General features: G+C 48.3%; 1 protein-coding gene across 1 annotated transcript in view; it reads left to right on the top strand.

The window, feature by feature from the left end:
- LOC144754205 (E3 ubiquitin-protein ligase TRIM39-like) overlaps window positions 1-23,642 on the top strand; it is a 223,139-nt gene that overhangs the window by 166,217 nt on the left and 33,280 nt on the right. The window contains exon 6 of the mRNA XM_078641791.1: window positions 16,305-16,354. Within this exon, the coding sequence (XP_078497917.1) occupies window positions 16,305-16,354 (50 nt within the window). The remainder of the gene's footprint in view (window positions 1-16,304; window positions 16,355-23,642) is intronic.

Here is a 23,642-nt window from a genome sequence, read left to right as displayed (position 1 = left end):
ATCCACATATGAACTAGCGAACACGCCCAAACATATGTAAACTGTAAAAAACTGGTGCGAACTGCCAACATTTAATGGAGGTGAAGCAATGCTAAATGTGGATCTTTGCAATATTTTCACTTCTCTGTTGTGCCAAAGAAAATTCCCAGGCCTAGTAAAGAGCATTTGTTTCCAAATGAATCTGATGTTGAGCTTCCCCGTAGGTTTGCAGGCTGAAGCCGTAATTGAAGCACACATCAGAGCCATTCACAGACACGCTCAAAAGCAATTGTTTAAAAAGAAATGAGGGTGACACCGAAATTAGCAGTGAGAAATGATTAGGAAGAAACAGTGAGACCGGCGAGTGCTGACACTGCTGCTTAACCTGCACGGACATTCAGAGACCCATTACAGCTGAAATCAGTAAAAGATGTAACCAAAAAAAAACAATCACAACCTTGGTGTTGTAAATTGAAATGATGGCAGAGATGAGTCACAGAGCACTGGGGCAGACCATCTGCTGTGTTGTGAAGAGACAGCCTGTGATTTGGCTCTGCCATTATTTCAATTTACGACTTTAAACCCAGTCTGCATTCCTCAGTGTGAGTGTGGGGCTGGAGTAGCCAGTGCTGAGAGCTTGGAAGTTGGAGGCCTGCAAAAACACCAGCAGGGGCAGGCAAACCAAAACAAGTTACAGAAGAAGGAGTGTAGGATATAAGGGTTCCCAATGGGAAGAAGACCACAAGACCCGAGGTTCAGGAATGCGTAACTACTCTTTTTATTGTGCTTCCTAAAGGTAGGGCAGGGGTTATATTCCGAGATTGTTCTCAAATCTAGCTCAGGGCAAAATAACAAAACAAAAATAATCAGTCAGGAGCCAGATTCTTCCTGTTTCGGGTCTTTCTTGAATTTGAGGAATCTTGGACCTCCGTGCTCTTGGTCTTCAGTAGGTATGCTCGTCAGATGAGGAAAGAAAACAAAAATAGGTTGGGGTCAGTACCTATACTAGTTTTGGTCAGTCTGAGCTACCACAACCGGAGATCAAGTGCAGGAGGGGTTTGTGGTGAGTTTTGCAGCGTATCGCCACCACTTAAGTGCCCTACCTCCCTGTGTCCCCACCCCACCACCCCCACCTAAATGGTCCCCTTAGCGGCACTTGCCTTAAGCCACGGCCCGTCCCTCGGACCGTGGAGTTGGGACCCGGGGCGTCTCCTCCTACCTTCAGCCCACCGGGATTGTTCGCCTTGAGGATAATGCTCTCCTGGCTCCGCCTCATCTGCTCCACCCTGGTTCCACCTTCTTTCCGCTCTGCTCTCCGCCTCCGTTTCGTTCTAGTCCTCCTCTCCATTCTCACCTTCTCCTGCTCCACTCTCTCCTTCCTCGGGGTGCACCGTTCTCCATCCTCCGATACCGCACACCCTCAACGTCTCCTCTGGATGCTTTATGCGTCCCACATCTGCTTCCGTTCTCGACTCCTCCCCTCTTGCCGGGTCCACAACTAGACCGCTGCCTGCTTCCAGGTTTGACTGAAGCGGCACAGTCATAGTCCTCTTCCGGTCTGCCCGCTTTTCTCCTCCTTACAGATCTCCCCCACCCCTAGGAATGGACGTCGGGCCATTCAGTGGAGGGATTCCGGGGCAGGTAGTCCGCACAGCCTTGTCTGGCACCGGGCATGTTCTAGGTCTGAAATAAGAAAGGTTGCAGAGACATGAACCACCTGAGTATGCGTTGATTGGAATCTTGTGTTTCACAAGCCATGTTAAGGGAGCATGGTCTGTGAGTATAGTGAAGGGGCATCCTAGTAAGTAATATTGAGGTGCCTCAACTGCCCATTTGATTGCCAGGCATTCCTTCTCGATGGTGGAGTAATGGCTTTCACTGGGGAATAACATTCTACTTATATATATAACAGGCTTGAGATCACCCCTTGAGTCAGGCTGATGTAGCACGGCACCCAGACCTAGACCTTAAGCATTGGTCTGGAGGACAAAGTGTTTGTGGAAGTCAGGGCAGTGTAAGACGGAAGCTGTACATATGGCGTCTTTTAGAGCTTGAAAGCTGTGCTTGTGTTCCGTTTTCCAGGATTCTATTCAGGATGGATAGGTTTTGGTTAGGAGGTCTGTTAGGGGTCTGGCCAAGGAAGAGAAGTTTGGGATGAATCTCCTATAGTACCCGATGAACCCAAGAAAAGAACGTATGTCGCTTTTGGTTTTGGGGGTAGGAAGGGACTTGATTGCCTCGATTTTGTTCATTTGTGGCTTTATCAGACCCCCTTTTATCGTGTACCCAAGATATTGTATGGTATCGGTGACCAGCAGGGATTTTTGGGTGTTTATTTTCAGACCAGCCTCCTGGATGGCTGAAAATACAGCAGCTAAGTGTTGTAAATGGTCTGTTCATGTTGGGCTAAAAATGACTATGTCGTCTAAGTAGGCGTAAATGGTCTGTTCATGTTGGGCTAAAAATGACTATGTCGTCTAAGTAGGCGGCTGCATAAACTGTATGGTGCCTCAGCAAGCGATCTATTAAGCGCTGAAACGTTGCCGGTGCCCCATGTAGGCCAAAAGGGAGCACCTGAAATTGATAGAGTCCGGAGGGGGTTGAGAAGGCGGTTTTCTCTTTGGCTTGAGGGGTCAGTGGGATTTGCCAATAACCCATGGTAAGGTCGAGGGTTGTCATATAACTGGCATTCCCTAGTTTCTCAATTAGTTCATCGATGCAAGGCATCGTATAGGAGTCAATTTTAGTGACACAGTTCACCTGATGAAAGTCAATACAGAAACGCAGACTCCCATCTGGTTTCGGTACTATCACTATTGGTGAACACCAGTTACTTGTGGAGGGTTCTATGATGTTTGCCTGCAACATGGCTGTTACCTCTTTCTCTACTGCAGATGTCTTCAAACTTTTGTCGGCTGAGCCCCCCCATCTAACCCTTTTTACACATCGAGCCCCCCACCACCTTCTGACAAAAATGTTCTTGAAGCTTGTACTCTGCATCATAGATGGCCATTCCCTTCTGCAGAGCCCAGGTCATATAGGGCAAATAATATTAAATAAAGTGACCTTTTTGTGATGTTCCGTGGCGCAGAAGCCTGCGTGATATTTATCAGGCAGCACTAAGCCACTTTTTTTGGCTTAATGCTGCCTGATAAATATCAGTGTTCTACGTTAAAGGGGCGTGCAATGAGTGTTGCTGGGGGCGTTCCCAGAAACATCCATGGCCTTTTGACACTTCCGCAGATTTACGAGGAATCGTAAATCTGAGGCAGTGCCAAAAGCTTACGCCTCCCCAGGGCAGACGTAAAGGAGGCACAACGGGGAGAAATATCTTTTTCTCCTTGTTTTTCATTTTTCTATGTATGCTGCATTCTGCAGCACACATGGAAAGAGGAAAAGCCTCTTGTGATTATTTGTGTACAGAGAGGTTTCCCTTCCTGTACAAAAATAATCATCCCACAATGCTGGCACCCTTGCACCATGGTGCAAAGGTGCCTGCATTGGCGCAGGCAGCCCATTGTGCGCCAGCGCAGGGGAAAAGGACAGGAATGCACTGTATCTTATAGATACGGCGCATTCCTGCCCTTTTCTATTGCCATAGGGTAGCACAACAGGAAGACCTGCTGCGCTTCCCTACGGCAAAACCTCATAAATGAGGCCCTTTTTATTTTAAAAAAACAAATGACCAATAATATTGAGCATTTACATATTTAACATTTGCTCATAATGCAAAACATGTTGCTGTTAGAGAGGAAAGCCTTATTTCCAAGATGGCACCTAGCTAAACCAAAGAGTCCTTACCATATGCTGAAAACAATGCATCTAATGCACTATTAAGAATGTGCTGTCTAGTAGGCTAAACGATACACTTAACTGTCTCTAGAATGAGGAGTGACATGTTTACTGGGGAACGTTAATTAAATGTTTTATAACAGTAGTGAAAAAAGCTCTGCTAGACAGGTCTGCTCAAAATCCAGAGAGAAAAAGTTCCCAGATTGAGGGGAACCCGGTGAAATTTTTGATGTCTCTTTGTAAGATTCTCCCTTTAAGAAAATCAAATGGTGCAGATGATAAAACACTAAGAAGGAAAGACTAACAGTTCTTGAATAGTTTGCAAGATTCCAGCCCCACTGGTGTGAATCCTGCCTTTGATCGCCTTCCTGGTACAGTTTCCTGCTAGGAATGTTTCCTCCCTGGAAAACATGTATTTCCACCCTCTCTAATACTTTCATTCTCAGGCCCCTCTTGGAAGTTCGGTCCTCATTGTATTTTTTAAAATTTTATCTGTATATTCCTCTCTCCTGCGTGCTTAATCAGAATTTATGTCTACGTAAACTTCATTTTAAGTCTCCTGTTTTTCTTTGTAATGTTTTATTATGTTCCACTGTTCCTTTGTAACGTTACTGGCTCTATTGTAAACCACTATTGTGTTTCTATGCAATGTTTTGTTGTGTTCTACGGTTCTTTTGTAATGTAACAGGCTCTATTGTACAGTGCTCTGACAGCTTCAGGTAATGTCTGCGCTTTATAAAAATGAACATATAAATGAATAAGTTTGGGAGTGCTGAGGAAATCCAGCCAGGCAGGCACAGCCTAGGCGTGCTGGAGATAAGACTCCAGACACTGCCCAGCCAAGCCCCCAGCTGGTCGCAGCAGCTCGAGCTGAGACACACGACTGCAGGGGGTTAAGCACTTTGAGCCTTACTGGCATTTCGCGCTGAAAGCAACAATGGAAGCGAAGTGGTGGGGTGGGGTGGAGTGCGCGCCCCCCCCCTGAGGGGATGCTGCGCCCCCACAGGGGGCGCGCCCCACAGTTCGAAGACCTATGCTCTACTGCCTCCCTCCTTGCTTCTGGAATGCGATATGGCTTCTGTATTAAAATAGTCTTGTCTAGGGAAATGATATTGTGTTGAACCATGGAGGTCAACCCAGGGGTGGAAGAGGAAGAGACCAGGGAAGTGATCTAGCATGGAAGATAATTGGGTCTACTGGTTGGGGGACATTATGTTTCCAACAGGTGCTTTCTAGTCTAGGGCTTCCTGTGTGCCTGCTGTGGATAACTCTAGGGGCCTTCGGTATTTACTATAAGAGCCTGTTGTCCTGTGCTATCGGGCAAAGCGGGATCCTCCCATTTCTTTAGAAGATTAACATGGTAAATTTGCTTGCCCCTGGCCCGCAGAGGCTATAGAACACTGTATGTGACTGGGGTTATTCTTTTTTCAATGACATATGGACCCTGCTATTTGGACAAAAGTTTATTCTCCGTCGTTGGGGGTAAGAGAAGAACATTTTCTCTGGGAGCGAATTCTCTTAACTTGCTATTTCGCTCATAATATATCTGTTTTGGTGGCTTGGGCTTTTTCTATGTGCTCGTGCACCAAACCCCAAATCCTGGATACAGCGGAATTTAAACCGGCTGCATATTTGGATATTGGTTGTCCCTTCTCATCCTCCCCTTCCCATTGTTCTGCTGCCATGTCAAGCAGTGTTTGGAGTTTTCCCCCGAACAGTAACTCAAACGGGGAATACCCTGTTGATTTCTGCTCATGCGTCCGTATTGCGAAGAGGATAAGGGGTAGGTTCTGGTCCAATCCTTTCCAGTCTCGGAGATGACCTTGCGGAGCATGCCTTTGATGGTTTTATTATAGCGCTCCACAAGGCCATCTGTTTGGGGATGGTAAACAGATGTTCGGAGTTGACGGATACCTAGGATCTTACACACCTGTGCCTTTAAACGGGACATAAAAAGGGTTCCTTGGTCAGTGAGTATCTCGGAAGGAAACCCCACCCGGTAAAAGAAAGAAATCATAGCCCTAGCCTCAGCAGGGGAGGTCATTGTGGACAACGGAAAAACCTCTGGATATTTGCTAGCATAGTCTATGATGACCAAGGCATACTTATGGCCTCTAGCGGAGGGAGTAAGTGGGCCTACCAAGTCCATTCCGACACACTTAAATGGGACTTTTATGATAGGTAAGGGGAACAGAGGGGCCTTCTTTATCCCTTCGGGGTTGGGGTATTGACATCTTACACAGGACGCACAATGCTTTGCCACATCCTTATAGACCCCCGGCTAATAAAATCTGCACAAAAGGTATTTCAGTGTGTTTTCTTTCCCATAGTGTCCACCCTGTGTGATTGTGGGCTAATTGCATTACGTGGCCACAAAAAGAAAGGGGCACTAATAGGTGTGTTTTTACATGCTCCCCCTCCTTCACAGATCGATATAGCAAACCCTTGTTAACAAAAAAATATAGTCCTACCTTATCTGGTTCCTGCTCCTGTACCTGCTCCCAGGCATGGACAAGGGTCTTATCATCCCTCTGGGCTGAACGGAAGCTAATCGGGGCTGCCTCAACTGGGTCTGTAAGGGAGATGGGAAAAGCATGGTGTGATTTCTGGTTCTGGGTATACAGATGTTTCGCTCTCGGTCTCTCATTTTTACTTTTCCTGTTCTTGCCTGTTCTATCCTCCAAGGCACTGTCACTAAAGGGCGCTTCGTGTAACCAAGATAGCATATCTTTTTTTGTCTCGTCTAAATAGTGTTCAAACATGGGGTGGTCTTTACCGATAATGACTGCCTCTGGTAACTATGGAATGACCCCTAATTTCTGCATTTGGGGATCGTTTGAAATGTCTAGCAAGCCCTCCGCCATGGGGTATGACTTGGTATCCCAGTGAACGCAGGTAACCTGTACCCTTTTCTATCTCTCGTAGTTGGGGTTGGGAAACCAGGGCTCTATCCACCACTGAAACATGACACCCGGTATCCAACAGCGCCTGTTGCTTTTTTCAATTAAGCAACATTTCTTTCCTGTACTGATGGGAACCCTGGCATGTCACATATATCTGTCCCCTAGAATACCCTACTTCCATGGGTTCTGCTGTCGGGGTTTTGTTGGGACACTGTCGGGCTATGTGTCCTCACTCGGAACAATGATAGCACTGGGGAACCTGCCCACTTGGGCCTGTGATGGGGTGGACCGGTCTAGGGTTTATACGGGGAACGGACTTGGGTTTTGGATCAGGTCTGGGTGTGTTTCTCTGGGTAAAAAGGGGGGTTTGAGGTACACCAACCTTAAATCCTGGAGATCAGTGGAAAGCACAAGCCAAGTCAACAGCCGTTGCTGTTGTGAGATTGGGATGTTGTTTTACCCATGAACGGGTTGTTGCGCGCAGGGCATCGAGGAATTGTTCCAGGAACACTGTTAGAAATGGGATCCCTGGTTGGCTAAGGCTTGCGCCAAAGCCAGGCAGAGACCACCACTCTAGTTAGGGCAAGGGAGTTACACTCCAAAGATAATCCCTGCTCACCCCTTGGTAGCTTGGCACGAGCAGTCAGGCTTATCCCGGAGGCAATGTGTAAAGCATTTGCGCACGCACACAACAGCAACAACATCCTAGGCACACTACAAAAGGAACTACACACAAGGGTATATCAAAAATAGCCTTTGTACTCTCAAAACACATTAGAATAGTAAACACATCATGTACACTGTGCCAACTGGCACTGGGCAATATTTACAACTGATTATGTACACCGGACATGGCCACATGGGCCACTGTCAGAACCATCACAAAGTGAACTAGGTAAAAGTGAACTAGATCATTAACATACAAGTAAAATAGGTCATAGAAAGTACAACCAGTAAACACTGGTAATCACTGTACTTTGCAACAGTCTGGGACATGAACTACATCACGCACAGTATCCCACAAGTCTACATACACTAGACCTAACCACCTAAGTAAAAATTATATTAAGGGCGTAAATCACACAGGGTAGTATGATCTCCCTAACACAAACCTAAATAGGTAAAACAACCTCATAATCATAAATCATATCTAGCGGAATCAAATAGATTGCGCAAAACATACTATACACAACACATTTCCTATCACCCAAAAGCATTAGCACATAAATCACATTAGGGCCTCGCACCCTATAACAGTAACCACCCCCCTGGCCAACTGGCCATCTCCAATAGGGGGCTCAAATACCCTATGTCCACAGAGTCAGGGCTGCTGCCTAGGCAGCGAAGGTCAAGGTTGCGCAACTGCGCAAAAACCTAAACGTTGAAGCTGCCCACTAATTGCTGGGCAGCTGAGAACAATACCTGGGAGGCCTAAACGATGCAGCTGGCACTAAGTGCTGCACAGCTGGGGAAGGCCTGGCACCTCTCTGCCACTTATGTCCCTCTCAGGGACTCTCTCACAAATTGCGCCTAAACGGTGCAGCTGCCCACTACTTGCTCGGCAGCTGGAAAGCAGAAATGCGGTAGGGGCCCTCACTAGCCTGTAGGAACAAATTGCGCCAAACGGAGCCTTCTGGCTCTAAAAGAAAACATGTTCCCCAAGGAGCGCACTGGCTCCGGAAATGATGAGGAAATTATGGGTACTTCTGGGCCAGCCATAAAATAAGGGTGCCATTGGTAGAGCCCTCTGGCTCGGGAAATAACTGTGGGGCCTGACACTGCCCATAGGCCACTCTGGCCCTCTAAGTACAAAACAATGCCCAATCGGTGAATCGCACTGGCTCTGGGGTGACCAGGGCCCCCGGGACCTCAGGACCCCCACAGGGCCCTTGAAACAAAAGATGGGCATCGGTGGAGCGGCCCGCAACGGCGGGTCCGCTCGTACAAAACTAAAAGGAACTTGTGCCACGCTCTTATGTCCCGCTCCCACTCTGCCTCTCCCCACCCGGACTCCCTGGCCGAACTTACCGGCTGGGGGGGGAGGCAGAAGTCCTCTGTCAGCGGTGGCATGCGGGGCTCTCCCTACTCATGGGAGCCCCGCCCGTCAGTGCCCTGGTTCACCCGGTTCCCCATTTCGGGACCGGGACTTAGAGTGGGGCCCGCGAGGCTCGGTGCGGCTTCTCCCCGGCAAGGGAGAGAAGCGGAAGTGGAGCCCGCGAGACTCTGGCTTGTGTCGTCGGCCCCGTCCTCAATCAGGCAGCAGGCCGAACATCTCCTTCCGGTGCTTCACCCAGGCTGCGGCGGTGAAAGCACGGGGTGGGCCCCCGCTTCTGTTTTAATTAGTTTAAAAAGGCGAAATGAGGGGTAGGCTCCCTCCAAATCGGGCTAAAAAGCAGGGTAGGCTCCTGCTACGTAAAATATACAACTAGTGGCAATAATGCTGGGTGGGCATCTGAGATCAGGAGGCAAATAAGCGAGGTGGCACCCGCAAGACCGCCATCACAGGGGAGTCCCCACGCTCGGGATTCCCCCTCCAGCAGCGCAGTGCAGCCCCGGGGCAGCAAAGCTCCAGTGCCCCAGGGGAACGCCGGCAGCGCGTTTTCTCTTTAGATAAAAACCAGGTGCTTCTCAAAGCGAAAGCAGCCCTCCTGGGAACACAAGGAACTCAGTTCAAGACTGGGGCAAAGGAATGGAGCAGACTGCTCCCCACACAGGAAAGCCCTCCAGGGCCAAGGCAGAAGAACCCCAGGCAGAAGTCTTCCAGGCATCCAAGGGCAGGGCAGGGCCCAGGGAGGCAAGCCTTCCCCTGGGCCCCAGCAGCAGCAGCATGCCCCTGGTAGATTCAAGTAGGAGAACAAGAACATTTTACATGGGGTCACTGCCCCTTTTTATACACACATTTCCTTTGTCTCCAAAGGTGCAGGCAAGGGGAGAACCAGTTCTAACTGGTACTGGAGCACTTTGTTGTGCTCAGCTCCCCTCTCTATTCACAGGAGAGGCCAGGGACAGCAGACACACCACAGGGGGTGGAGCCAGTATTGTGGAGGGAAGGCCCAGCCCTATTAAGGTCCAGTCCTATTCAGGTCCCAGGTGCAACTCCTCCCTCCCATCAACATGCAGATCTCCCTATTCACCACCGGGAAGACCCATCCTGCCTCCTGGAACCAAGCACACCAGCCAGCTCCTGTCAATCACAAGCCAGACAGTCAATTCACATTCACTGCACACAGAAATGCAAACTTCTAAAAGTGGCACTTCTACACTAGACACATTAAATCTGCGCACACCGTCGCGCAGCATTTAATCTCATAAATTCGCACATACCAAACTCGACCCTGCAGTCCTCTCACATCAGGAACTACCATGGACACTCATATCCCTCATGCATTCCTATGGGAGGGCAGGCCAATCTCGCCCCATGCACTCAGAGAGTGCACACACTTTACACTGGGCCACAGTGCTAAAGTGCGCAGGAGCCAGAAATCACTATCATTATGTAATATTAAAAGTCAAAAAGTTCAGGCGTGAACCTGCCAGATGGGCCAAGTCCAACAAACACCTTTTCAGTCACTTCTTCCACAGTGGACACATGAGGAGTCAGCCAGCGGTTTCCCAGATCCCTGATCCTGTAATATAGAGCACGCGGATTATCCCCAGTGGTTCGCCTTTCTTTACGGAATTTGGCCCTGTAGTATTTCTGGTCGCATCCTAACCGTTCTAGGACGTCTTTTTTCACATCCTCGTATGCGGTTGTTCCAGCGGGGTTGGCGGCCTGGTAGGAAGCTTGGAGCTCCCCGGCCAAGAGAGGGGCTATGTATTGGCTCCACCTTTATTGTGCTTCTTAAAGGTAGGGCAGGGGTTGTATTCCGAGATTGTTCTCAAATGTGGCTCAGGCCAAAATAACAAAACAAAAATAATCAGTCAGGAGTCAGATTTTTCCTGTTTCGGTCTTTCTTGAATTTGAGGGATCTTGGACCTCCGTGCTCTTGGTCTTCAGTAGGTATGCTCATCAGATGAGGGAAGGGAGGTGGCACCCGCAAGACCGCCATCACAGGGGAGTCCCCACGCTGGGGATTCCCCCTCCAGCAGCGCAGTGAAGCCCCAGGGCAGCAAAGCTCCAGTGCCCCAGGGGAACGCCGGCAGCGCGTTTTTTCTTTAGATAAAAAAAAAAGAAGAACCAGGTGCTTCTCAAAGCGAAAGCAGCCCTCCTAGGAACACAAGGAACTCAGTTCAAGACTTGGGCAAAGGAATGGAGCAGACTGCTCCCCACACAGGAAAGCCCTCCAGGGCAAAAGAGCCCCAGGCAGAAGTCTTCCAGGCATCCAGGGGCAGAGCAAGGCCCAGGGAGGCAAGCCTTCCCCTGGGCCCCAGCAGCAGCAGCACGCCCCTGGTAGATTCAAGTAGGAGAACAAGAACATTTTACATGGGGGTCACTGCCCCTTTTTATACACACATTTCCTTTGTCTCCAAAGGTGCAGGCAAGGGGAGAACCAGATCTAACTGGTACTGGAGCACTTTGTTGTGCTCAGCTCCCCTCTCTATTCACAGGACAGGCCAGGGACAGCAGACACACCACAGGGGGTGGTGCCAGTATTGTGGAGGGAAGGCCCAGCCCTATTCAGGTCCAGCCCTATTCAGGTCCCGGGTGCAACTCCTCCCTCCCATCAACATGCAGATCTCCCTATTCACCACCGGGCAGACCCATGCTGACTCCTGGAGCCAAGCACACCAGCCAGCTCCTGTCAATCACTAGCCAGACATTCAATTCACATTCACTGCACACAGAAATGCCAACTTCTAAAAGTGGCACTTCTACACTAGACACATTAAATCTGCGCACACCGTCGCGCAGCATTTAATCTCACGAGTTTGCACATACCAAACTCGACCCTGCACTCCTCTCTCATCAGGAACTACCATGGACACTCATATCCCCCATGCATTCCTATGGGAGGGCAGGCCAATCTTGCCCCATGCACTCAGAGAGCGCACACACTTTACACTGGGCCACAGTGCTAAAGTGCGCAGAAGCCAGAAATCACTATCATTATGTAATATTAAAAGTCAAAAAGTTCAGGTGTGAACCTGCCAGATGGGCCAAGTCCAACAAACACCTTTTCAGTCACTTCTTCCACAGTGGACACATGAGGAGTCAGCCAGCGGTTTCCCAGATCCCTGATCCTGTAATATAGAGCGCGCGGATTATCTCCAGTGGTTCACCTTTCTTTACGGAATTTGGCCCTGTAGTATTCCTGGTCGCATCCTAACCGTTCTAGGATAGCTTTTTTCACATCCTCGTATGCGGTTGTTCCAGCGGGGTTGACGGCCTGGTAGGAAGCTTGGAGCTCCCCGGCCAAGAGAGGGGCTATGTATTGGCTCCACCTTTATTGTGCTTCTTAAAGGTAGGGCAGGGGTTGTATTCCGAGATTGTTCTCAAATGTAGCTCAGGCCAAAATAACAAAACAAAAATAATCAGTCAGGAGCCAGATTTTTCCTCTTTCGGGTCTTTCTTGAATTTGAGGGATCTTGGTCTTCAGTAGGTATGCTCGTCAGATGAGGGAAGGGAGGAAAGCAAACAAAAATCGGTTGGGGTCAGTACCGATACTAGTTTTGGTCAGTCTGTGCTACCACCACCGGAGATAAAGTGCAGGAGGGGTTTGTGGGGAGTTTTGCAGCGTATTGCCACCACTAAAGTGCCATACCTCCCTGTGTCCCCACCCCACCCCCCCACCCAAATGGTCCCCTGATAGGCACTTGCTTTAAGCCACGGCCCGTGCCTCGGACCTTGGCTTTGGGACCCGGGGCATCTTCTCTCCCCTTCGTCCCCTTGAGGATAATGCTCTCCTGGCTCCGTCTTGTTTGCTCCGCCTTGGTACCCCCGTCTTCCGCTCCGCTCTTGTCCTCCTCCGTTCCGTTCGTGTCCTCCTCCTCTCCATTCTCGTCCTCCTCCTCTCCGTTCTCGCCTTCTCCTGCTCCGCTCTCGCCTTCTTCGGGGTTCTCCGTCCTCCGATACCGCAGACCCTCAACGTCTCCTCTGGATGCTTTATGCGTCCCGCGTCTGCTTCTGTTCGCGACTCCTCCCCTCTTGCAGGGTCCACAACTAGACTGCTGCCTGCTTCTCGGTTGGACTGAAGCGGCACAGTCATAGTCCACTTCCGGTCTGCCCCGCTTTCCTCCTCCTTACAAGGAGGAAGGGGCCATCACATACTGTACAGTGTGATGGCCAGCAAAAATGTTCTCTGAGTGAAATTGCTAGAGAGGGAGCTAAGAACACAAAGGAGGGACAGTGACAAAAATGCACTAATACCATGCCAGCATTTCTGAATGCCACAGATAACAACCAATTGCAATCGGGGGGTGTTTGTAGATACATCAAGTAGGGTCTTCTTCAGGACTTGGTGGTTGGGAATTCACAAGATTAAATCTATTAACTCCTCTGAGCCTGGAAGGAGTTCTTATTCAAGGATCATCAATCAACCAGCTGTTCATACTTTAGCTGTGTACCCCTCTGGATGTGCTAATCGGCCTTCAGGGGGTAGTGGGGTCAAGGTATTCGCTGTATTCAGTCCTTGGAGATCGTCATGTATTGATGCCAAGGAGTGCTTACTTCCCACACCTCCGTAAAATACTGTATTCTCGAATGTCTCTCACCATCTAACGGTCAGTCACTACTACTCGTGCTTTCTTCTTTTGTCCTGAAGAAGACCCTACATGATGTATCTACAAATATATATATATATATATATATATATATATATATATATATATATATATATATTCACTGAAAAAACCATAGGTTTCACACCAGTTATAGTTAGCTGGAAATTTTACTTGCATAAAACCATTGAAATTCCCACGTTATAGTTAGTTGGACTCACTATAACTTGCGCGTGCAATGCACTGCTGATGACGTCACATATTACATCACTCATGACATGGTCAGTGACATCACTCATGACATCACTGATGCGCCCGAGCGCATACGATCGCGCAACGTAAGCGCCCCCGGAAGCGCTCCGGAGCGCGTAGCGTAAGCGCGTCAAGCCATGTGACTTTAAAATAAAACTTTTCATTGGTTCAGAACATTTTTTTTTCCAAATATTGAGAAACCCACCCATTTCTCTCACTATTGCTTTGTACTTGGAGAGAGCAAGAGGTGTTCTGTGCATTATCTGCTTCTCAAAGTTTCCTGATCTACAGCAATGACTGAAAGGGAGTCATCGAGCAATGATTTTGATGGTTTTTTGCCTGAGGACCCTCCTCACCACAAAACAAAGGACCACTTCATTTTGAAATGTTTTGACATCCCTGAAGGAAAAAAAAGGTTAATGCTGCTAAGGTAACCTGCAAGATAAGTGGCTCTATTTTATCCAGAGGCAATCCTAATAGGAAATATAGCTTTGGAAATGCCACTTTAATTATGCATGTCCAGAGAATACATCCAAATAACTATGCCAGGGAGAGTGTCAGGGACCTGGCACGGAATTTACCAAGAGATGGCGGCAGCACCTCCACTGGTGGAGCAACACCTTCAGGAACACCACGTGGAAGATTGGTCCCTAACGTGCAGCCGGTCAGTGGAGTGGTGTGGCTCACTGGTTAGAGGCGGCAGACCCGTAAGCAGAGGACGGCCCGGGACCAGGGTTCGATTCCCGACGCAGCAGGGTCGTGGACCAGGGTCAGCGGGCTCAATAATTCTCGCCTCGGTGCCTACTCCAGTCAGGGACCACACTCGGCAACTCTGGGCATTAGCTTGCCTCATCTTCACAACGGCCCCCCCAGACCGCCGGGGATGCTTGGTTGCACCTTAGAGATACCCATTAGGGACCATCTCTCAGGGTGAGCCAGGACGGGTTCCCCAGCGGTCGAAGCGCGGAGATACTCCTACGGGAGTCGATTCTAGCGCTATATAAACCCACAATTAATTAATTAATTTGCATGCATAAAATTTCTATGCGTGGACTGTGATGAACTGCTCTGTTATGGGGAGCAGAGCGTTGAACTCATTGCTATGAAGAGACAGGAACACCGCTGCCCTCCCCGTCCCTAATTTTTCACAATTTTTTGCTCCTGTTGAGCAGTTTTGGAATCCCTGTTTTTGTTTTTCCCCTGAAAAAAATCCCAAAAATATATAAAAGTATAAAAAAATATTTAAAAAAGAAGAAAAAAGTTATTTTCAGAACTACCTCCAATTCTCAAAAAAGAGCTGTATTTTCACTCTAATTTTTTACAGTTTTTCCCCGTGGTGCGCTCAGGGTACGCGTACCGGAGCGCGCACCTGTGAGTGCACCCAGCGCTTACCCCACTAATTTTTTTTTTAAAAAAAACGTTTTTTTGCCCTTAAGAATCCTTCTAGGCCCACCTCAGAAAACCTAGGGGGTCAGGGGGTGTCTACTCTGCCCCCTTTTGGTCATTTCCCCCTTTGTTTTTGCCACCTCTTGTGTCTCGATCCTACCGAGACACAAGATGGCGGCCGCTCCGGACTGTTTGGAATGTTGACAGACACCCGAGAGCCAATCAGCTTTCCGCTCGCGAAATCGGGTCGCGCGCTGGTACGCGCCCCGGTGCGCGTACCGGGGCGCGCTTATAGATATATATTTTTTTTTAACCTAATATACTTAAAATCCACTGGAGCGCATATCTTGAGACATAGCAAAAGCACATCGGGCTACCAGTCCCTACAATTCTGCCAAGTTTGGTGGAAATCCATTCAGCCGTTCGGGCTAAAAGTGAGTCTAACCGCCCTATGGAAATTAACATGGGGAAAACACGTTTTGGGACCCCCCTTTTATCTCGGCCCCCGCTTGACAAATCTCCCCCAAACTTTCAGGGAAGGAGCAGAGCGGAGCGGGCCATCTTCTTTGAGAAGATTCGTCCACCGGCGCCAAAGTTATTCCCAATAGAATGTTGCGGATTTCCTACGGAAAACAATCCTAACTATAACTACCTACTGGCGACCGCCAGTAGGTAATATATATATATATATATATACTGGGTTGAAACTTCGACGTACAACCACCTCGTGTCCTGGCTCACAACAGCAATTAATTTAAGAAATAGGATTAGCTAAAGTGAAAGACATGACAAAGACGGAGATTTTATATTATTGTCTTGTTTATTGTTTGAATTTGAAAGGTCATCCCTTTGCACTATATGTCACCACAGTCACCCATTGAATTGTCTGTGTATTTGTTATTGTGTTTTATTTGTCAGACAGCCCCCATTGGTATCATCTTATTGTATAGAATTGTTTACACAATTGGCAAGAAAATTAGAAAAACAGAACAAATAATTTAATAAATATCTTTTTTGATTAAAACTTACTGAGGTGTGGTACATTTATAGAATTGATTGAGAAAGAAATAATCGGGTTCTGAACCAGTACCCCGTGGTACTTACCCAACGGAACCGCTTGTAGCTTTATAACTATTAACCCAGGTTTCGAGGGATACAGGGTGACCCCTTTCATCTTAATGGTTGTGTATAAATAGTCACACACACTAAGCACTAGTCCTCAGCCACTGCTCTTAATACTGAATCTTATTTGAAATACAGGTCTTATGTGATGTCCATTCTTTGTTCCTGTGGCTGTCATTGCTCTTTAATACAAAGATGATGTGTGTATTACAGGTGTAATAATGTGAAGATTCGGTGTCCAGAGGTGGTGAAGACTTATAAAGGTAAATGTCATTGTGATGACTAGCTCTGTGTGTTACTGTTCATGAAAATGGGATGTGGTAGTATGGTATGGTGTTGTGTGCTATGAAATTCTATGGCATGTGTGGTATGGTATGGAATGTTATAGTGGTATGGTATGTTATGGAATGCTATGGTGGTATGGAATGGAACATTATGATGGGATCGATGGTGTGGTGTGCTATGGAATGGTATGGTATGGAATGTTATGTGGGATGGGATGGTGTGGTGTGCTATGGGGTGGGATCATGGTATCGTAAATAAGGATATGGTATGTTATTTAATTGTAATGTGCACTCAAGTCAGGGTACAGTTACTTGATTTGTGTCTTTTCCAGACTTTTCAAGATTTTTACTTCTTCATTCTGTATATGTGCTGCAGCATTTCCTTTGTTTAAATCATTCATGTTAAGTTTATTGGAATTTAAGATGCAGTAATTTTACACCTTAAATTAATGATACTGCTAGGACTGAAAACTGCGGCCAACACAGTTATTGAAGTATTCTAAGGTTTTCACTATTGAATGGGAAATTACCTCAGAATTCGGTATTTACCGCATAATACATTCTGTGTTCCAGAGTTCTAGTGACTACAATGACCAAGCCCATGTATCACTATTTAAACAAAGAGGGGGGACACAGGGAGCGATTGGGAGGTCCAGTGACACGTGCTCCCAAGTAGATACTTTAAACAAACTAGAGTCAATGTTCCTATAAGGAGGACAAACGTCCAGAGAAAAAGAGAGATAACTTGAGTCGTTCTACTACTCTGTGTGTGGGGGACAGTGTGTCCTTATCATGATGCCCCGAAGAATGTCATGCTTCATCATTGGGCTGGTGCTCCTCGTCGGTCCGGCGCTGCAAAGCCCTACGGGTCCCCCGAAGGTTCACTTTTTCGGACATCTTCTGTCAAACATAATTTTTTTTGTCAAACATAATTTTCGGACATCTTTTGATAAAGCTGTTTGGGTGCGTGGGGTTAAGTGGCAGTGAAGTCCTAAATGTGTGGTTATAAAATGACTGGAGGGAGTATAGGACATTTTATTAAAGAAGTGATCCCACTGTCATTATTAAAAAGATGCAAAGAAATGAGTGCTGCTGTGAGGGGTGTTATGTCCCTCTGTAGCTAGTTATGTAGTATAGCCCTAATTGGATGCTTTAGGTCAACATGTTTTGTGCTATCTCACGGTCTCTGGAGGAGATCCAAAGCGCTTCTTCAGGACCAATCAATAAAGTTATTTAGGAAAGAAAAAGAGTCCAATGTCCTGAATTAATCTAGTGCCACGAGAAAGATCAAGGAGTAGTACTCACTTGAGAGCGGGGATATTGCCCCATGAAAATCGGTCTGTGGGTCACTCAAGACTGTTACTCGAGAATAAAGGAGCCGTTACACCTGCAGAACTCACATCTGCATATTGAGTAGTAGAACGACTCAAGTTATCTCTCCTTTTCTATGGATGTTTTTCCTCCTTATAGGAACATTGACTAGTTTGTTTCAAGCACATGTGTCTACTCTGACCTAGTGTGTACATCTACACTGACCTAGCACATGCACCTACACTGACCTAGCACATGCACCTACATGGACCTAGCACATGCACCTACATGGACCTAGCACATAATCTTACACTTACCTAGCACATGCACCTACACTGACATAGCACATGCACCTACACTGACCTAGCACATGCACCTACACTGACCTAGCACAGGCACCTACAGTGACCTAGCTCATGGACCTACACTGACCTAGCACATTCACCTACACTGACCTGGCGTCTGTATCCACACTGACCTAGTGTCTGCATCTACACTGACCTAGCACATGCACCTACACTGACCTAGCACATGCACCTGCAATGACCTAGCACATAATCCTACACTTACCTAGCACATGCACCTACACTGACCTAGCACATGCACCTACACTGACCTAGCACATGCACCTACAGTGACCTAGCTCATGCACCTACACTGACCTAGCACATGCACCTACACTGACCTAGTGTCTACATCCACACTGACCTAGTGTCTGCATCTACACTGACCTAGCACATGCACCTACACTGACCTAGCGTATGCGTTTACACTGACTTAGCGCATGCACCTACACTGACCTAGCGTATGCGTCTACACTGACCTAGCGCATGCGTCTACACTGAACTAGCGCATGCACCTACACTGATCTACCACATGCACCTACACTGACCTAGCGCATGCACCTACACTGACCTAGTGCATGCTCCTACACTGACCTAACACACACATCCGTCTACACTGACCTAACACATGCACGTACAATGACCATGTGCATGCATCTTCAATGACCCAACAAATGCATCTACACTGACCTAGTGCACACATATAGTTTATAAGATATTCCCTAACAGTCTACACTCACACCTTGCACCCACACCGAGGCCCGCAGCAACACACACATCTGCGCTCATGCAGGCACACACACACACTCACAATAAAAGACGACAGTAGAGTACTGCTGCACTGATTTCTGCAGATAATACCCAAATTCCATGTCATTTTCCTGCTATAATTTGTGCCAATTCAACCAAAGCGGAATGTGTCTCCGATAATATCTGGTTCAGTGGTACCGCATGTGGTAATACTGCATGTGCTACTACTGCATGTGGTAATACTTCACATGGTTATGCTGCATGTGGTTATACTGCATGTGATAATACTGCACACAATTATGTTGTATGTGGCTATACTGCACATGGCTATACTGCACATGGCTTTATTGCATGTGGCTATACTGCATGTGACTATACTGCATGTGGTAATACTACACGTGGTTTTGCAGCGTGAATCTTTCTGGATTCACTATGCTGTGCATATTCCGCAATCTGGTGGTTGGGTCCGGATCCGTATTCTTTTTTCTCATTTTTTTTTTTTTGTCGTAGCCCAGGTGGGCGTCGACGTCCCACCATTTGGTGTACCTTCGGTGACGTCGGCGTGCTTCCGGCGGAAGCTACCACCCTTGGTCGCCATCTTCAGATTCTTTTTTCCGCCGTTGGGTCTGGATCGTCGCGTGAAGCTCCACGAGTTTTGGAGGAGGAAAGGAGAAAATATAGCAAATCTTCAACAGAGAAGACCTGAGAAGATCGGGAGAAGAGGACCTTTAGAGAAGAGACGACGAAGAAAGGAGAGAATTTCGAAATTTTCGACGTCCTTGGAGGAATGCGCACACAGGGGGCCCCCTGAGCGCAGGGATGTACAAGACGCCCTTTAAATTCTGCAAGAACTGCCACCACAATTCGCACAGAAAGACCAGCACCCAGTCTGCAACCTCTGCCTGCCTATCGACCACGAGAGCAGAGACTGCAACGCCTGCTTCGTCTTCAAGCCGAAGACACTCCGAGTTCGAGAAAGACAGAGGACGGCTCACCACACAATGCAGGGCAAGGGCCAAGCCCCGACGCTTTACGAACTTGGCCTCTCCACAGACGACGAGGACAACATCGCCGAAGGCCCAGATGACTTCATGGTCGCTGAGACCGATAAGAAAACGCCTGATAAGGTAGGAGAGTCTACGACCCCGAAAACTCCCACAGGGCCTCGGAAACCAGAGGCAGACTCTCAAAAGTCTGAGCCCAGAGCCTCGAAAGGAGCACCGGCGCCGAACAAATCGACAACCGAAGCTGCATCCTCCGAAAAAGAGCTCAGCGGATCCTCCGAGAAGGACTCCCGGAGGCCGAAGACCAGCGAAAAGCAAAGGTCATCGAAGCAGAACCCCGAAAAAGGGCCTTCGACTTCGACGTCGAAAGAAAAGGAGCCGAAGAAAGCTTCAACGTCGACGGCGCCGCCGAAAAGGGCGGCTGAAACGCTCGACGACGAACAGGCCGCAGAGATGCAGAGAAAGAGAAAGAGGCTCAAGGCCGAAATGGAGAACATCCTTCAGAGAAGGAAGGATTTCGATGAAAAAATGAGAAGTTACAAGATCCCCTCGAAGCCGACATCGAGCGTCGCTGTGGTACAGGAGCTCGAGGAGTTCGACGTCGAAGAGCCGCCGAAAACTCCGGAGCCTTTGGAGCACGAAGAGGAGGAAGACCTCTACTACACAGAAGGGGATTACGGGGAGCAGCAGTCAAGCTACGGCTCAGGTTCCTCGACGGCCCAAGACCAGGAATGGCAGGACATCGAGGCCGAAAACCCAGAGGAGGCGGTAGAAACATACCCCTCGAGGCCTTCACCACCGGATGACATTGGGGCATACAATGAGGTGGTCAGAAAGGCGGCAGCAGCTTATGGAGTTAAGATGGAGGAGGAGAAGCCAGAAGCAGACTTCCTGCTCGAGACATTGCTCCCCATACAGACAAGAAGTCAGTTCCTGCCCATGCTCAAGAGTATCACAGACCAGGGGAAGGAAGCCTTCAAGGATCCGGCTACGTGCAGATCAGTAACGCCGAGGACGGAGAAAAAATACAAATTCTCCTCCCAAGACCCGGCTTACATCAAGGGATCCGTCACAGCAGATTCTATAATCGCTGCAACTGCCAGGAAAAGGGCAAACGTCCCAACAACGTCTGGACCCCCACCTGACAAAGAAAGCAGGAGGATGGATCTAACTGGCAGGAAAATTGAGAGGAACGCCGCAGCACACTGGCGGATGGCGAACTCCAACGCCCTCCTGAATAGGCATCAATACCAGCACTGGGATGAGATGGGACAGTTGCTCAAGCACCTCCCGGAACAATACCGTGAGAGGGCATCACACCTTGTGGAAGAGGGGAAGAGCATCGCCAATTCGTGCCTGAAGACAGCCTTGGATGGGGCAGAAACATCCAGCAGACTGATGGCTATAGGCATCACTGAGAGAAGGCAAGCCTGGCTCAGGATCTCAGGCTTCAAGGCTGAGGTCCAGAACAACATCCTGAACACACCCTTCAACGGGGAATCACTGTTCGGAGCCCCAGTTGATGAGAAGCTCACACAATTGAAGAAGGACAACGAGACAGCAAGGTCCATGGGGGCCCTGCAGTTCAGGGGGATGAGAAGAGGCACTCCTACACGGAGGCCGAACGGCAGAGGTGGAAGTCAGCGAGGAGATTCTCACCAGAGTTTCCACCAGTGGCAACAGAGTGACAACCAAGGCCACCAGGGCCAGCAGAGGCAAGGCTGGAACTACCAAAGCAGGGGCCAGTCCTTTCGGTCAAGAGGAAATGGACAGGGCCAGAGAAGGAGAGGCGGTGAACAACCACCCTCTAAGTGACTTCACACGGGAGAAGGTGCTCCATCACCCAAACCCTCCGGGGGAGGAGCACGGAAAAACAAAGAGGAGAGGGCTACACGGACAAGACACAAAGGAACATGTAACGCCGGTAGGAGGAAGATTGAGATTTTTTCTCCAGGAGTGGAGAAAAATAACAACAGACAAGTGGATACTCAATATTATGCAGTTCGGATACTGCATAGAGTTGGAAAAGAGGCCACCAAACAGAAAACCAAAGAAAAGACAGCACTCGGGAAGAGAGCTGCAACTACTTCAAGAGGAAGCCAAAGAACTCCTCCTCAAAGCGGCCATCGAACGAGTCCCTTTCAAAGAACGGAACAAGGGAGTGTACTCAAACTACTTCCTAGTGCCAAAAGTGGACGAAAGCTGACTAGTTTGTTTCAAGCACATGTGTCTACTCTGACCTAGTGTGTACATCTACACTGACCTAGCACATGCACCTACAATAACCTAGGACATAATCCTACACTTACCTAGCACATGCACCTACACTGACCTAGCACATGCACCTACATGGACCTAGCACATGCACCTACAATGACCTAGCACATAATCTTACACTGACCTAGCACATGCACCTACACTGACCTAGCACATGCACCTACACTGACCTAGCACATGCACCTACACTGACCTAGCACATGCACCTACAGTGACCTAGCTCATGCACCTACACTGACCTAGCACATTCACCTACACTGACCTGGCGTCTGCATCCACACTGACCTAGTGTCTGCATCTACACTGACCTAGCACATGCACCTACACTGACCTAGCACATGCACCTACAATGACCTAGCACATAATCCTGCACTTACCTAGCACATGCACCTACACTGACCTAGCACATGCACCTACACTGACCTAGCACATGCACCTACAGTGACCTAGCTCATGCACCTACACTGACCTAGCACATGCACCTACACTGACCTAGTGTCTACATCCACACTGACCTAGTGTCTGCATCTACACTGACCTAGCACATGCGTCTACACTGACCTAGCGTATGCGTCTACACTGACTTAGCGTATGCACCTACACTGACCTAGCGCATGCGTCTACACTGAACTAGTGCATGCACCTACACTGATCTACCACATGCACCTACACTGACCTAGCGCATGCACCTACACTGACCTAGTGCATGCTCCTACACTGACCTAACACACACACGTACAATGACCATGTGCATGCATCTTCAATGACCCAACAAATGCATCTACACTGACCTAGTGCACGCATATAGTTTATAAGATATTCCCTAACAGTCTACACTCACACCTTGCACCCACACCGAGGCCCGCAGCAACACACACATCTGCGCTCATGCAGGCACACACACACTCACAATAAAAGACGACAGTAGAGTACTGCTGCACTGATTTCTGCAGATAATACCCAAATTCCATGTCATTTTCCTGCTATAATTTGTGCCAATTCAACCAAAGCGGAATGTGTCTCCGATAATATCTGGTTCAGTGGTACCGCATGTGGTAATACTGCATGTGCTAGTACTGCATGTGGTAATACTTCACATGGTTATGCTGCATGTGGTTATACTGCATGTGATAATACTGCACACAATTATGTTGTATGTGGCTATACTGCACATGGCTATACTGCACATGGCTTTATTGCATGTGGCTATACTGCATGTGGCTATACTGCATGTGGTAATACTACACGTGGTTTTGCAGCGTGAATCTTTCTGGATTCACTATGCTGTGCATATTCCGCAATCTGGTGGTTGGGTCCGGATTCGTAGTCTTTTTTTCTCTTTTTTTTTTTTTTTTGTCGTAGCCCAGGTGGGCGTCGACGTCCCACCATTTGGTGTACATTCGGTGACGTCGGCGTGCTTCCGGCGGAAGCTACCACCCTTGGGCGCCATCTTCAGATTCTTTTTTCCGCCGTTGGGTCTAGATCGTCGCGTGAAGCTCCAGGAGTTTTGCAGGAGGAAAGGAGAAAATATAGCAAATCTTCAACAGAGAAGACCTGAGAAGATCGGGAGAAGAGGACCTT

The sequence above is a fragment of the Lissotriton helveticus genome, chromosome 5_1 (genome assembly GCF_964261635.1).
Source record: "Lissotriton helveticus chromosome 5_1, aLisHel1.1, whole genome shotgun sequence".
NCBI classification, from domain to species: domain Eukaryota; kingdom Metazoa; phylum Chordata; class Amphibia; order Caudata; family Salamandridae; genus Lissotriton; species Lissotriton helveticus.
This window is presented reverse-complemented; position numbering and strand designations above follow the sequence as displayed.